General features: G+C 39.4%; 1 protein-coding gene across 5 annotated transcripts in view; it reads right to left on the bottom strand.

The window, feature by feature from the left end:
- LOC123498081 (1-phosphatidylinositol 4,5-bisphosphate phosphodiesterase gamma plc-3-like) overlaps positions 1–16,095 on the bottom strand; it is a 109,458-nt gene that overhangs the window by 41,473 nt on the left and 51,890 nt on the right. For 4 of the 5 annotated variants that reach the window (XM_045245180.1, XM_045245182.1, XM_045245181.1 and 1 more), the window contains 2 exons: positions 4,721–4,866; positions 4,233–4,350 (listed from right to left, as the gene is read on the bottom strand). The exons of the other annotated variant lie outside the window; for it this stretch is intronic. In XM_045245180.1, the coding sequence (XP_045101115.1) occupies positions 4,233–4,350; positions 4,721–4,866 (264 nt within the window). The remainder of the gene's footprint in view (positions 1–4,232; positions 4,351–4,720; positions 4,867–16,095) is intronic. 5 annotated transcript variants of the gene reach the window in all.

Genomic DNA, 16,095 nt, shown 5'->3' with positions numbered 1-16,095 from the left:
CCTCTCACTACTGTTCTCATTTCTCTTCCCACTAAGTAATTTTTCATCCATTTTGCTAGTTTATCATTTACTCATCCAATCTTCTTTAGTTTCCACATCAGTCTATTGTGTGGTACTTTATCAAAGGCCTTTCTCAAGTCCAGGTAGATAGCATCCACCCATCCCTCTCTATGTTGTAGTATGTCAGTCACTCTTGAATAAAAACATAATAAATTGGATACGAACGATCTTCCTTTTCTGAAACCAAACTGTCTTTCACTCAGAATGTTTTCACTTTCTAGATACTCACTCCACTTAGCTTTAATTACTTCTTCACATACCTTGCACAATATACTAGTCAACGATACTGGTCTATAATTTAGCGGTTCCATTCTACTACCATTCTTATATATAGGCACAATGTCAGCTCTTTTCCACTCTTTCGGGACTAAACCTGTTCGTATGGAGGTTTCCACAATATCAAATACGGGGTTCAACAATTGATCCTTACATTCATTTAGCAACCTCCCAGATATGCCATCAGGCACCATTGATTTGTTAATATCCAGATTGCTTATAATTTTCCTTATATCTTCCTTAGTAACCATGATGTCCTGCATTTGCTTTATTTCCGTAGGTCTTCCTCCCATAAAATGCTCCTCCTTTGTAAACACTTTGCAAAAGTTGTCGTTCAAAATTTCAGCTATATCTCCAGCATCCTCATATACTTCCACGTTTTTTACCTTTACTATTGCCTCCCTTATATTTAGTTTTCCATTTATGAATTTGTAAAACATTTTTGGGTCACTATCACAGTTTTCCACCACCCTCTGTTCATATTCCTTTTGTGCTGTTCTCCTTACTTCAACATATCTATTCCTTGCTGTTTTGTAAACTTCTCTTAATAATACATCACTGTTTTTCTTAAGTTTCTTTCATGCCTTTTCTTTGTTCTTTTTTGCTTCTTCACAATTTCTATTAAACCACTGTTTATTATTTAAAGTCCTCTTTCTGTAATATGGCACAAACTTTTTCACAGCAGAGTTATACAAATCCATAAATTTATCGTATTTCAATTGCATATCCCTTTCCTGGTATACCACGGACCAGTCAATTTCATTATTGAACTCCCTTATATGGTTATAATTTGCCCTAATATAATTTTATTTTTCCTCCCTGCGTTCCACAATCTTATTCGTGCTTAATTCCGTATCCAGCTCAAAGCTTAGGACATCATGATCGCTTCTCCCCAAGGGACATTTATGTTCAATTTCCTCTTTAGAGATGCCCTGGTAAATACCAAATCCAACCTTGCTGCAACATCTTGTCCCCTGCACCTTGTTGGTGATCTCACCCACTGTCTCATCAAGTTATTTGTTGCTACCTTTATTAATTCCTTTGCCCACTCACCACCGTTCACCACTTCGTAGTCTTCCCACACTATTTCTTTACAATTAAAGTCTCCGACTATCATCACTCTATCCTTTCTGTTGAGTTCTTGCTTAATTCTGTCTAGAGTATTTCTCATCACCATTTGGTACTGTTCATATTCCCAAGCATTGGTTCTGGGTGGTATGTATACTATTACAATATTAATGTCCCTCTTGCCATCTGTTATAAGTATACTTATCACTTCCTCATTTCTCTTACTATACTATAGTTCACCTCCTTCACTATCATATCTTCCTTAGTAAGAACCATTATACCGCCACCTCCTTTATTTTTTCTATCATTTCTCCATACTTTGTAGTGTTTTACAACAAACCATTCTAGCCTTAGCTTTGTTTCCACTATACACATTATGTCCGGTTTGTTATTTCTTAGGTAATCCATACATTCTAGCCTCTTAGACAGAAATCCATTTATATTCGTGTAAGTCACTTGTATTCCATTCCTAGTCTCCTTCTTCCATGTAATGTCTATTCCGTCTGTTTTATCCACCACTTCTTTAGCCTCCCATTTCTCATCCTCCAAAAAAACTTGATCTTTTCTTCCTATGTTCTTTCGTCATTCCTCTCTTTCACTTCAGTTACAAGCTCTTTCATTTTCATTCGCTCATCCTGTGACATATTTCTTATGTAAATTGTTTTGGTTTCCTCAGAGTCCTTAAGTTTCAAAGCCCTCCTCAACAAGGCCTCAGCTGCCACCTGAGACTTTAATTTAAATTTTAATGGTCTATTCTTGCCTTCCTCAAAAGCTCCTAATCTCACACTTTCTTCTACCTCAGCATATAGGTCCTCTTCTTCCACAGAGATCTTGTTTAGTAAAGACTTAACCCTGTCATTTTCCTTATCACACCTGTCCTGCCAGTTCCTGTTAGTTTCTTCCCTCAATCCTATTATGATCACACATTTTTTCTTTTCAGCAATATCTCTCACCAAATACTCATTTTCTTTTAGTGCCTTTACCATTTCACTCTGTGTAATCCCTTTATTTTCCTCTTCCTGCTTTTTCCCTATCTCTCTAAACGACCTTTTTACCTCCTGATGTTCATGGTTCACTTCTTTCATCCTGGTATCAATTAGATTAAGGCATTCCTCCTTCCTCAAGTCCCCTTCGGATATTTTCATCTCCATTTCCAGGAGTTTAGCCTTCATCTCTTCACATTGATTCCTTAGTTGTTGGTTTTCTTTCTCCATCTCTACATTTTCCTTCAATAGCTCTTTATTCGCTATCGTTAACAAATAGATCTCTTTTTTGAACGAATCATTCTCGGCTATAACTCTATCCAGTTTTTCTTCTATGGGCAAAATGTTTAGGAACTTACTTTCCAGTGCCTGAACTCTTGCATCCATATCTAATTTCTCCAGTCCTCTTGGCGTAGTTATAAAACCTTCAAAGTCCCGGGCTTGTCTAGACGCCATATTTGTTATCGTCAGCTGATTACGGCCAAAACAATCATCGCCCACACTCTCCTCTCAGGGACCACTCTCCATATCCCTCACTTTCAACACTATGCGACAGTAGGACATTAACAGGACACTAACTTAGAGGTACCCGGGCCCTGTAACACCACAGGTATTTTCCTTCTTCCCGTCCGCAGCCGGAGACGAGCCATCCTCTCTCAGCGACGGCGAGTGTGTGTGTGTGTGTGTGTGTGTGTGTGTGTGTGTGTGTGTGTATTTACCTATTTGTGTATTACAGGGCCCGAGCTAAGCTCTCTGTGTCCTGTCTCCTTGTCCATTCCTGTCATATCTCTCTTTCATCTGATTGACACACACTGTGTCAACGACATGACTGCTCAGTTTATTCCACTTATCAATGCTACGATGCGGGAAACTGTATTTTCTCACGTCATTTAGACAGATGTCCTTTATTAGCTTTTTTCCATGTCCTCGGAGATAATTACTTGTGGTCACCTTTATCAACTCTCTATCCAGTATGTCAATCTTGTTCACCAATTTATACATAGTTATCATGTCTCCTTTTGTTCTTCTCTCTTCTAATGTGGTCAGCCCCAGCTTCCTCAGTCTTTCCTCATAGTCTAACTCCCTGAGTCCTGGTACCATCCTTGTTGCCAGCCTTTGTACCCTTTCTACCTTCTTCACATTTTTCTTCATATGCAGTGACCAGACACATGCTGCATATTCTAGCTGGGGTCTTATTAAGGTACATAATATCTTCTTCATCATTCCTTCATCTAGGTAGTGGAATGCAAGGCCAATATTTTGAAGCATGTTGTATGTTTTCCAAAAAATCTTGTTTATGTGTTTCTCCGGTGACAAAGTGTTTTGCAGGGTTACTCCTAAGTCTTTCTCCTCATTGGTCTCTTTAATTTCCCATCACCCAGCCTGTAATCCCAGTTTGGTCTGTATCTACTTCTTCCCATGGGTCTTGTCTATATTAAATTCCATCTGTCACTCTTTACTCCACTCATATATTTTATCAAGATCTTCCTGTAACTTGTTACAATCTTCCACATTCTTTACTCTCCTCATAATTTTAGTATCGTCCGCAAACATGTTCATATAACTGTCAATTCCTACTGGCATATCATTAACATAAATCAAAACCATGATGAGACCCAGCACTGACCCTTGTGGAACTCCACTGGTTACCTTCTTCCACTCGGACTTCTTTCCTCTCACCACTGTTCTGTGTGTGTGTGTGTGTGTGTGTGTCCTGTCTTAACTATCCCATTCTGTGTGGTGATATGTTTGTTGAGAAACAAGATAAATAAACTAAGATTACATCCTTCAGTCTCATCATTCAAAGATTCAGCACAAAAATGTTTCATGCTGGCTAAAACTTACGGACTGTTTTGGTGGTGCGCTTCCCATTGGAGTCTTCTCCAAAGCCAATAATCTCCACCTCCACCAATGGGGAAATGCAGCCTCGTCCAGGTTTGCTGAGGTGCCGTGCACCAAAGATCTAGCAATACAAGGGAATCAGAGGCTACAAGTGAGAGTGGGGTATGATAAGATTACCACCTTTTCTTACACATTATTATAATGTAGAGAGCTATAAAGAAGTAACAGACAAACATATTCTTCAAACTAGAAAAACTAATGGAAGTATTCAGATGTTCACAAATTTTTGCTCATGATAAATCTACCCTCTAAAGCAGCATATGCTGGAAGAGATGAAAAATGAAATGATACTACAATAAAAATTCAAAATAAAGTGCTATGGATCTTACTTTCAATTACCATCCACTAAGTAAGAGTAAAATATTCTAAGTGAGTTAAGGTATGAGCTTTACTACTCAAACTGCTAAATGCTCTTATCTATGGAGACTTACTGTTAGTTCCAGAACAAGGGAGATATCACTAAAGTGGTTAGGCCGAGATGGATCATATTCGGGGTCCATGTGATATTTGGGTTTCAGCACATAGCCACACTTCCCATTTTGCAAGAACATTCCTTCATTCACTTGCATATGTTTATCTGCAAGAAACAAGCACCAGTTAAAATTATATATATATATATATATATATATATATATATATATATATATATATATATATATATATATATATATATATAAGTGGTGCAGGCATTGGTTCGGATAATGTGTAGTGCCGGGGATAATAATATTAAGATTTTAGTTATCAAGGTCTTCACTATAAATGTAACGATGCACACGTGGATACCAGACATACAGACATACAAATGTATAGACGGTCTTGAAATGTATCCAAAAGAGAGAGAGAGATGGTAGCCAGCTCATGAATTAAAAACATTAAATTTACTCACTATGCAATCAGAAGTTTTAACAAATTTTTCACCTCCGTCAGTAGAGGGAGAACTGAGCTGTTTGGAAAAGTATCTTTCAGTAATGTAATCTCATTAGTTAATGTTAATCAAATTCACTGTAATTACTCTGCACCAGTCTTATTATGAACAGGTCAGTAACATCCTCGCTCCCGTACACTTGATGTAACTTTTATATGAAATAGTGCTTATACACATGCAGTATATTATTTAATTACTTGTACAGTACCACCTCTTCTTCATCTGCGCAGATAGAGATGGCTATCCTCTCTCCCAGTGTGGTTCACATGTATTTACCTAGTTGTAGTTTTACAGAGGCTGGGCTTTATGCTTGTGTGGCCCTGTCTCCATATCTACACTAATCCAATTTTTATTTTAAAACTATGTACACTCTTTCCTGACACCACTTCCTCACTCAAACTGTTCCAAGTCTCAACACATCTTTGTGGGAAACTAAATTTTTTAACATCTCTCAGACATCTTCCCTTCCATATGTGTGTGTGTGTGTGTGTATTTACCTATTTGTGTATTACAGGGCCCGAGCTAAGCTCTCTGTGTCCTGTCTCCTTGTCCATTCCTGTCATATCTCTCTTTCATCTGATTGACACACACTGTGTCAACGACATGACTGCTCAGTTTATTCCACTCATCAATGCTACGATGCGTGAAACTGTATTTTCTCACGTCATTTAGACAGATGTTCTTTATTAGCTTTTTTCCATGTCCTCGGAGATAATTACTTGTGGTCATCTTTATCAACTCTCTATCCAGTATGTCAATCTTGTTCACCAATTTATACATAGTTATCATGTCTCCTCTTGTTCTTCTCTCTTCTAATGTGGTCAGCCCCAGCTTCCTCAGTCTTTCCTCATAGTCTAACTCCCTGGTACCATCCTTGTTGCCAGCCTTTGTACCCTTTCTACCTTCTTCACATTTTTCTTCATATGCGGTGACCAGACACATGCTGCATATTCTAGCTGGGGTCTTATTAAGGTACATAATATCTTCTTCATCATTCCTTCATCTAGGTAGTGGAATGCAAGGCCAATATTTTGAAGCATGTTGTATGTTTTCGCAAAAATCTTGTTAATGTGTTTCTCCGGTGACAAAGTGTTTTGCAGTTACTCCTAAGTCTTTCTCCTCATTGGTCTCTTTAATTTTCTCATCACCCAGTCTGTAATCCCAGTTTGGTCTGTATCTACTTCTTCCCATTTTCATAACATGGGTCTTGTTTATATTAAATTCCATCTGCCACTCTTTACTCCACTCATATATTTTATCAAGATCTTCCTGTAACTTGTTACAATCTTCCACATTCTTTACTCTCCTCATAATTTTAGTATCGTCTGCAAACATGTTCATATAACTGTCAATTCCTACTGGCATATCATTAACATAAATAAAAAAAACATGATGGGACCCAGCACTGACCCTTGTGGAACTCCACTGGTTACCTTCTTCCACTCGGACTTCTTTCCTCTCACCACTGTTCTCATTTCTCTTCCCATTAAGTAATTTTCCATCCATTTTGCTAGTTTATCATTTACTCCTCCAATCATCTTTAGTTTCCACATCAGTCTATTGTGTGGTACTTTATCAAAGGCCTTTCTCAAGTCCAGGTAGATAGCATCCACCCATCCCTCTCTATGTTGCAGTATGTCAGTCACTCTTGAATAAAAACATAATAAATTGGATACACGATCTTCCTTTTCTGAAACCAAACTGCCTTTCACTCAGAATGTTTTCACTTTCTAGATACTCACTCCACTTAGCTTTAATTACTTCTTCACATACCTTGCACAATATACTAGTCAACGATACTGGTCTATAATTTAGCGGTTCCATTCTACTACCATTCTTATATATAGGCACAATGTCAGCTCTTTTCCACTCTTTCGGGACTAATCCTGTTCGTATGGAGGTTTCCACAATATCAAATATGGGGTTCAACAATTGATCCTTACATTCTTTTAGCAACCTCCCAGATATGCCATCAGGCCCCATTGATTTATTAATATCCAGATTGCTTATAATTTTCCTTACATCTTCCTTAGTAACCATGATGTCCTGCATTTGCTTTATTTCCGTAGGCCTTCCTCCCATAAAATGCTCCTCCTTTGTAAACACTTTGCAAAAGTTGTCGTTCAAAATTTCAGCTATCTCTCCAGCATTTTCATATACTTCTTCCCCGTTTTTTACCTTTTCTATTGCCTCCCTTTTATTTAGTTTTCCATTTATGAATTTGTAAAACATTTTGGGTCACTATCACAGTTTTCCACCACCCTCTGTTCATATTCCTTCTGTGCTGTTCTCCTTACTTCAACATATCTATTCCTTGCTGTTTTGTAGCCTTCCTTGATAATACATCACTGTTTTCTTAAGTTTCTTCCATGCCTTTTCTTTGTTCTTTTTGCTTCTTCACAATTTCTATTAAACCACTGTTTATTATTTAAAGTCCCTTCCTGTAATATGGCACAAACTTTTCACAGCAGAGTTATACAAATCCATAAATTTATTGTACTTCAATTGCATATCTCTTTCCTGGTATACCACGGACCAGTCAATTTCATTAAAGAACTCCCTTATATGGTTATAATTTGCCCTAGTATAATTTAATTTTCCTCCTGCGTTCCACAATCTTATTCGTGCTTAATTCTGTATCCAGCTCAAAGCTTAGGACATCATGATCGCTTCTCCCCAAGGGACTTTCATGTTCAATTTCCTCTTTAGAGATTCCCTGGTAAATACCAAATCCAACCTTGCTGCAACATCTTGTCCCCTGCACCTTGTTGGTGATCTCACCCACTGTGCCATCAAGTTATTTGTTGCTACCTTTAACAATTCTTCTGCCCACTCACCACCATTCACCACTTCGTAGTCTTCCCACACTATTTCTTTGCAATTAAAGTCTCCAACTATCATCACTCTATCATTTTTGTTGAGTTCTTGCTTCATTCTGTCTAGAGTATTTATCATCACCATTTGGTACTGTTCATATTCCCAAGCACTGGTTCTGGGTGGTATGTATACTGTTATAATATTAATGTCCCTCTTACCATCTGTTATAAGCATACTTATCACTTCCTCATTTCTCTTACTATAGTTCACCTCCTTCACTATCAGATCTTCCTTAGTAAGAACCATTATACCACCACCACCTTAATTTTTTCTATCATTTCTCCATACTTTGTAGTGTTTTACAACAAACCAGTCTAGCTTTATTTCGGGCCTTAGCATTGTTTCCACTACACACATTATGTCCGGTTCGTTATTTCTAAGGTAATCCATACATTCAAGCCTCTTAGACAGAAATCCATATATGTTTGTGTAAGTCACTTTCATTCCATTTCTAGTCTCGTTCTTCCATGTAATGCCTATTCCGTCTGTTTTATCCACCACTTCTTTAGCCTCCCATTTCTCATCCTCCAAAAAAACTTGATCTTTTCCTCCTCTGTTCTTTCGTCATTCCTCTCCTTCACTTCAGATACTAGCTCTTTCATCTTCATTCTCTCATCTTGTGATATATTTCTTCTTATGTAAATTGTTTTGGTTTCCTCAGAGTCCTTAAGTTTCCAAGCCCTCCTCAACAAGGCCTCCGCTGCCATCTGAGACTTTAATTTCAATTTTAATGGTCTATTCTTGCCTTCCTCAAAAGCTCCCAATCTCACACTTTCTTCTACCTCAGCATATAGGTCCTCTTCTTCCACAGAGATCTTGTTCAGTAAAGACTTAATCTTGTCATTTTCCTTATCCCTCCTGTCCTGCCAATTCCTGTTAGTTTCCTCCCGCAATCCTATTATGATCACACATTTTTTCTTTTCAGCGATATCTCTCACCACATACTCATTTTCCTTTAGTGCCTTTACCATTTTCCTCTGCATAATCCCTTTATTTTCCTCTTCCTGCTTTTTCACTATCTCCCTAAACGACCTTTGTACCTCCAGATGTTCATGGTTCACTTCTTTCATCCTGGTGTCAATTAGATTAAGACATTCCTATTTCTTCAAGTACCCTTCGGATATTTTTATCTAGATTTCCATGAGTTTAGCCTTCATTTCTTCACATTGTTTCCTTAGTTGTTGGTTTTCTTTCTCCATCTCTACTTTTTCCTTCAACAGCTCTTTATTTGCTAGCGTTAACAAGTAGATATCTTTTTTGAATGAATCATTCTTGGCTAGAACTCTATCCAGTTTTTCTTCTATTGACAAAATGTTTAGGAACTTACTCTCCAGCGCCTGGATTCTTGCATCCATGTCAAGTTTCTGCAGTCCTTTTGGCGTAGTAATAAAACCTTCGAAGTCTCTAGTTTGCCTGGACGCCATTTTTGTTGTTGTCAGCTGATTACGGCCAGAACGATCACTGTCCACACTCCCCTCTCAGGGATCACTCTCCATATTGCTCACTTTCAACACTAAGAGACAGTAGGACATTTACGGACACAAAACTTAGAGTTACCCTGTAATACCATAGGTATTTTCTTTCTTCCTGTATGCAGCTGGAGACGAGCCGTCCTCTCTCAACGACGGCGACGGTGTGTGTGTGTGTGTGTATTTACCTATTTGTGTATTACAGGGCCCGAGCTAAGCTCCCTGTGTCCTGTCTCCTTGTCCATTCCTGTCATATCTCTCTTTCATCTGATTGACACACACCGCATCAACGACATCACTGCTCAGTTTATTCCACTTATCAATGCTTCGATGCGGGAAACTGTATTTTCTCACGTCATTTAGACACTCCCCTCTCAGGGATCACTCTCCATATTGCTCACTTTCAACTTTTATTAGCTTTTTTCCATGTCCTCGGAGCTGATTACTTGTGGTCACCTTTATCGACTCTCTGTCCAGTATGTCAATCTTGTTCACCAATTTATACATAGTTATCATGTCTCCTCTTGTTCTTCTCTCTTCTAATGTGGTCAGCCCCAGCTTCCTCAGTCTTTCCTCATAGTCTAACTCCCTGGATCCTAGTACCATCCTTGTTGCCATTCTCTGTACCCTTTCTACCTTCTTCACATTTTTCTTCATATACGGTGACCAGACACAAGCAGCATATTCTAACTGGGGTCTTATTAAGGTACATAATATCTTCATCATTCCTACATCTAGGTAGTGGAACGCAAGGCCAATATTTTGAAGCATGTTATATGTTTTCCAAAAAATCTTGTTAATGTGTTGCTCCGGTGACAAAGTGTTTTGCACGGTTACTCCTAAGTCTTTCTCCTCATTGGTCTCTTTAATTTTCTCATCACCCAGCCTGTAATCCCAGTTTGGTCTGTATCTACTTCTTCCCATTTTCATAACATGGGTCTTGTCTATATTAAATTCCATCTGCCACTCCTTACTCCACTCATATATTTTATCTAGATCTTCCTGTAACTTGTTACAATCTTCCACATTCCTTACTCTCCTTATAATTTTAGTATCGTCTGCAAACATGTTCATGTAACTGTCAATTCCTACTGGCATATCATTAACATAAATCAAAAACATGATGGGACCAAGCACTGACCCTTGTGGAACTCCACTGGTTACCTTCTTCCAATCGGACTTCCTTCCTCTCACCAATGTTCTCATTTCTCTTCCCATTAAATAATTTTCCATTCATTTTGCTAGTTTATCATTTACTCCCCCAATCTTCTTCAGTTTCCACATCAGTCTATTGTGTGGTACTTTATCAAAGGCCTTTCTCAAGTCCAGGTAGATAGGATCCACCCATCCCTCTCTATGTTGTAGCATGTCAGTCACTCTTGAATAAAAGCATAATAAATTGGATACGCACGATCTTCCTTTTCTGAAACCAAACTGTCTTTCACTCAGAATGTTTTCACTTTCTAGATACTCACTCCACTTAGCTTTAATTACTTCTTCACATACAGGCAACCCCCGTTTAACGAAGGTTCACACAACGAAATTTCACTACAACGAAGGTTTCGTTTTACTATCATCTGCTCGTTTAACGAACACCAAACTCGCTTTAACGAAGTTTTATCCAGGTATTTTTTTTCCAAATTTGAAAGCCCCACCGTATCATGCAAGCTGACAGGCTTTTGAATACACCAGGAGCTGCTGGTACTAAGGCCTGCCTCAGGAGAAATCCTGAGACACATTTAGAATAAAGATCAAGATCAAGCCTCTCATGGACAACACAGGTGCTACCGATACAAAGGCCTGACTCAGAAGAAATTCTGCGTCACCTGTAGCATCAAGATCAAGATTAAGATCATACCCACCACTCACTCTCCAGTCAAAACATAACAGCGTCACCAGCAGCTCATCTTCCCTAGTTCAACTTACCACCAAAACGCCCTGCAATGTGGCCTAACGTTCCTAAGAAGACCAGGAAGTGTCTTACTCTCGAAGTGAAGCTGGGTATTATTCACAGACAAGAAAGAGGCCAGAAAACTAATAACATTGCTTGCCACTATCTTGACTCCATCAGCAAGTCAGCAGACTCTATTAAGAAGGCTGGTGAGACCACATCTTCCTTGAAAGCTAAAAGAACCACCTGAACTCATGACTCTACAATGGATAAAATGGAAAGGCTTGTGGAAATGTGGTACATAAGTTTTGTATGTGGTACCATGATGATTTGTTTACATTTCACAGGTTGCTGGTTAGTGTATTTCCCGTTTCACTCTCCCTCCCTTCATAAAGTTAAGATCATCAACATGATAAAGTTACGTACATACATACATTAGTGTACATTATAATGACTTAAATTAAGCTACCTAAATGTTTAACTTCATAATTTTTACTTTCATTAAACCTTTTACTGTACTATGATGCACTCGCTTTGCTTACTCTCAATGGAAGTTCAAATCATTTAACTTGTTATAATCGGTTCGCATAACAAGTTTCGCTTAACAGTGTTTTTAGAACGTAACCCTTCCCTTAGCGGGGTTGCCTGTACCTTGCACAATATACTAGTCAACGATACTGGTCTATAATTTAGCGGTTCCATTCTACTACCATTATTATATACAGTCAACCCTCGGCTATCGCGACTTTGGCTATCCCGTTTTATTGATATCGCGCACCCATGAAAAGCTCCTAAAATTTCATTATCGCGATCTCAGATGCCTGCTATCGCGCGCCCCCCCATGACGTCATGGAATATCTGAGCGCTCATTGGCCAAAACCGCCTTCCCGCGAAGATCATTTCGGCTTTGGCGCGGCTATTTCGGCCCCTATTGGGCACAATAGCCGAGGGTTAAGTGTATAGGCACAATGTCAGCTCTTTTCCACTCTTTAGGGACTAATTCTGTTCGTATGGAGGTTTCCACAATATCAAATACAGGGTTCAACAATTGATCCTTACATTCATTTAGCAACCTCCCAGATATGCCATCAGGCCCCATTGATTTATTAATATCCAGATTGCTTATAATTTTCATTACATCTTCCTTAGTAACCATGATGTCCTGCATTTGCTTTATTTCCGTAGGCCTTCCTCCCATAAAATGCTCCTCCTTTGTAAACACTTTGCAAAAGTTGTCGTTCAAAATTTCAGCTATCTCTCCAGCATCTTCATATACTTCTTCCCGTTTTTACCTTTTCTATTGCCTCCCTTTTATTTAGTTTTCCATTTATGAATTTGTAAAACATTTTGGGTCACTATCACAGTTTTCCACCACCCTCTGTTCATATTCCTTCTGTGCTGTTCTCCTTACTTCAACATATCTATTCCTTGCTGTTTTGTAAACTTCTCTTGATAATACATCACTGTTTTTCTTAAGTTTCTTCCATGCCTTTTCTTTGTTCTTTTTTGCTTCTTCACAATTTCTATTAAACCACTGTTTATTATTTAAAGTCCTCTTTCTGTAATATGGCACAAACTTTTTCACAGCAGAGTTATACAAATCCATAAATTTATCGTATTTCAATTGCATATCCCTTTCCTGGTATACCACGGACCAGTCAATTTCATTAAAGAACTCCCTTATATGGTTATAATTTGCCCTAATATAATTTAATTTTTCCTCCTGCGTTCCACAATCTTATTCGTGCTTAATTCCATATCCAGCTCAAAGCTTAGGACATCATGATCGCTTTTCCCCAAGGGACATTCATGTTCAATTTCCTCTTTTAGAGAGATGCCCCTGGTAAATACCAAATCCAACCTTGCTGCAACATCTTGTCCCCTGCACCTTGTTGGTGATCTCACCCACTGTGTCATCAAGTTATTTGTTGCTACCTTTAACAATTCCTCTGCCCACTCACCACCGTTCACCACTTCGTAGTCTTCCCACACTATTTCTTTACAATTAAAGTCTCCAACTATCATCACTCTATCCTTTCTGATGAGTTCTTGCTTCATTCTGTCTAGAGTATTTCTCATCACCATTTGGTACTGTTCATATTCCCAAGCATTGGTTCTGGGTGGTATGTATACTGTTATAATATTAATGTCCCTCTTGCCATCTGTTATAAGCATACTTATCACTTCCTCATTTCTCTTACTATAGTTCACCTCCTTCACTATCAGATCTTCCTTAGTAAGAACCATTATACCACCACCTCCTTTATTTTTCTATCATTTCTCCATACTTTGTAGTGTTTTACAACAAACCAGTCTAGCTTTATTTCGGGCCTTAGCTTTGTTTCCACTACACACATTATGTCCGGTTCGTTATTTCTTAGGTAATCCATACATTCTAGCCTCTTAGACAGAAATCCATCTATATTCATGTAAGTCACTTGTATTCCATTCCTAGTCTATTTCTTCCATGTAATGTCTATTCCGCCTGTTTTATCCACCACTTCTTTAGCCTCCTATTTCTCATCCTCCAAAAAAACTTGGTCTTTTCCTCCTCTGTTCTTTCGTCATTCCTCTCTTTCACTTCAGTTACAAGCTCTTTCATTTTCAATCGCTCATCCTGTGACATATTTCTTCTTATATAAATTGTTTTGGTTTCCTCAGTGTCCTTAAGTTTCCAAGCCCTCCTCAACAAGGCCTCAGCTGCCACCTGAGACTTTAATTTCAATTTTACTTCAGCAACCCACCGCCATTGCAGCTGCGGTTTGCCATTTTGGTATTGGTTATCCGTTATCTGTTTTTCAGAGTGGGTTGGCACTTATTTAATACCTTACTTTATTACCCTTTGATCCCGTTGGAGCGGGAAGAGTGCCTTTCCTGTTATCCATTTGGAGCGGGAGGACACGGTGTTGACCATGGTGAGGTTATGCACCCTTGTTACCTGTTATCCAAACTTGGAGCAGGTTGTCATTTATTCATTGACTATTGTTATTTACTTGTGGTCTTGTGGGTGTTGTATTGTGCCTGTGTTTTTTCCCGTTATCTCTCAGGAGCGGGACATGTGACAGAAGTGTGCCGTTGTGAAGGAGTTTGGTACATCAGTATGTCTTCCTCGGGTGGTTCTACACCTCCAAGAAGCAGTTCCTCACATTCTCGTGGAAGCCGACTCTATTCGTCCACTAGGCATAAGACGAGGAAGAATATTCAACGGTCTGGGGCCTCTGCTGGTGAGGATGCCGTTGCAAGTGATCGTGTGTTTAAGATGGACGCCCGACCACCAGTTAGCCAGTCTGGAGAAGTTAGCAATACTTCTTTATCTAAGATTTTGGAGGCTTTGGCTGTACTTCAAGAAGATGTGAATAAACTTAAGAGTGACAGAGGTGACAGTGCAAGTGTTGGTAATGGGCCAGCACAGGACTTAGGTGGTACTCATGAATTTTCTGCCTCCCATCCCCCTTCTACCTCTGGTGAATTTTCTGGGTTTAGGCCAAAAGAAGTCAACGGTCTGGGGCCTCTGCTGGTGAGGATGCCGTTGCAAGTGATCGTGTGTCTAAGATGGACGCCCGACCACCAGTTAGCCAGTCTGGAGAAGTTAGCAATACTTCTTTATCTAAGATTTTGGAGGCTTTGGCTGTACTTCAAGAGGATGTGAATAAACTTAAGAGTGACAGAGGTGACAGTGCAAGTGTTGGTAATGGGCCAGCACAGGAATTAGGTGGTACTCATGAATTTTCTGCCTCCCATCCCCCTTCTACCTCTGGTGAATTTTCTGGGTTTAGGTCAAAAGAAGTGAGTGCTGAAGAAGGTGAGATTGAAGATGAGGTTCCTTCTGGCAGTATTCTGTTACAAGCAGCTAAGGCCTATGTGCCCGTTGATGACTGTTCTGAAGCTATTGAAGAACCGAGTGCTGCAATGGTGAATCACTGGTTTTCTCATGGTTTGAAAGATGAAGACCATAAGGAGATTTTGGCAGATGAGGTTTCTAAACGTCCTAGAAACTGTAAGGCACTTATTCCAGTCGAGTGCAACTCACAAGTGCTGGATGCCCTACCCACTGAGGCAAAGAAAGCTGATTTCAGACTAAAGGAAGTCGGCAAGGATATAACTAAGGCTGCCACTATCATTGTTAAATCACTTACTGTTCTGGACAAGTTTACTAATGAGGAGCACAATCAGGTTATTGGTCATGAGGTGGCTATGCTTAATGGGGCCTTGGGGTTGTTAGGGCATGCTAACTTTAAACTGAATATGAATAGACGGTATTTCCTCAAACGTGAGATAAACCAAAAGTATGCCCACTTATGCACTGATAAGACTCCTGTGACTGGCTTACTGTTTGGGGATGATCTTACTCAAGCTACCAAACAGATTGAGGAGGCTGAGAGGCTGAAAACAAGTTTACCAACAAGAAGACTTCCCATTTTGGAGCTCAGGTCTTGGGAAGATTAGTGGTGGCAAGCAACGTGGTTTCTTTGGGAAGCCAGCTTTCCGGGTATGTTAACCCAGTTTAAACCGTCGGTTTACACAAACCTGCCACCAGAGGGACAGCCGCCCTTCTTATCTCAGAGGAACTCCTCTTCAAAAACTCAAGGGGCCGGGGACACTACAATCCCGGCAGTAATTCAGGTAAGGCATGAATTTGAAGCG

Source organism: Portunus trituberculatus, chromosome 47 (genome assembly GCF_017591435.1).
Source record: "Portunus trituberculatus isolate SZX2019 chromosome 47, ASM1759143v1, whole genome shotgun sequence".
Taxonomy (NCBI): domain Eukaryota; kingdom Metazoa; phylum Arthropoda; class Malacostraca; order Decapoda; family Portunidae; genus Portunus; species Portunus trituberculatus.
This window is presented reverse-complemented; position numbering and strand designations above follow the sequence as displayed.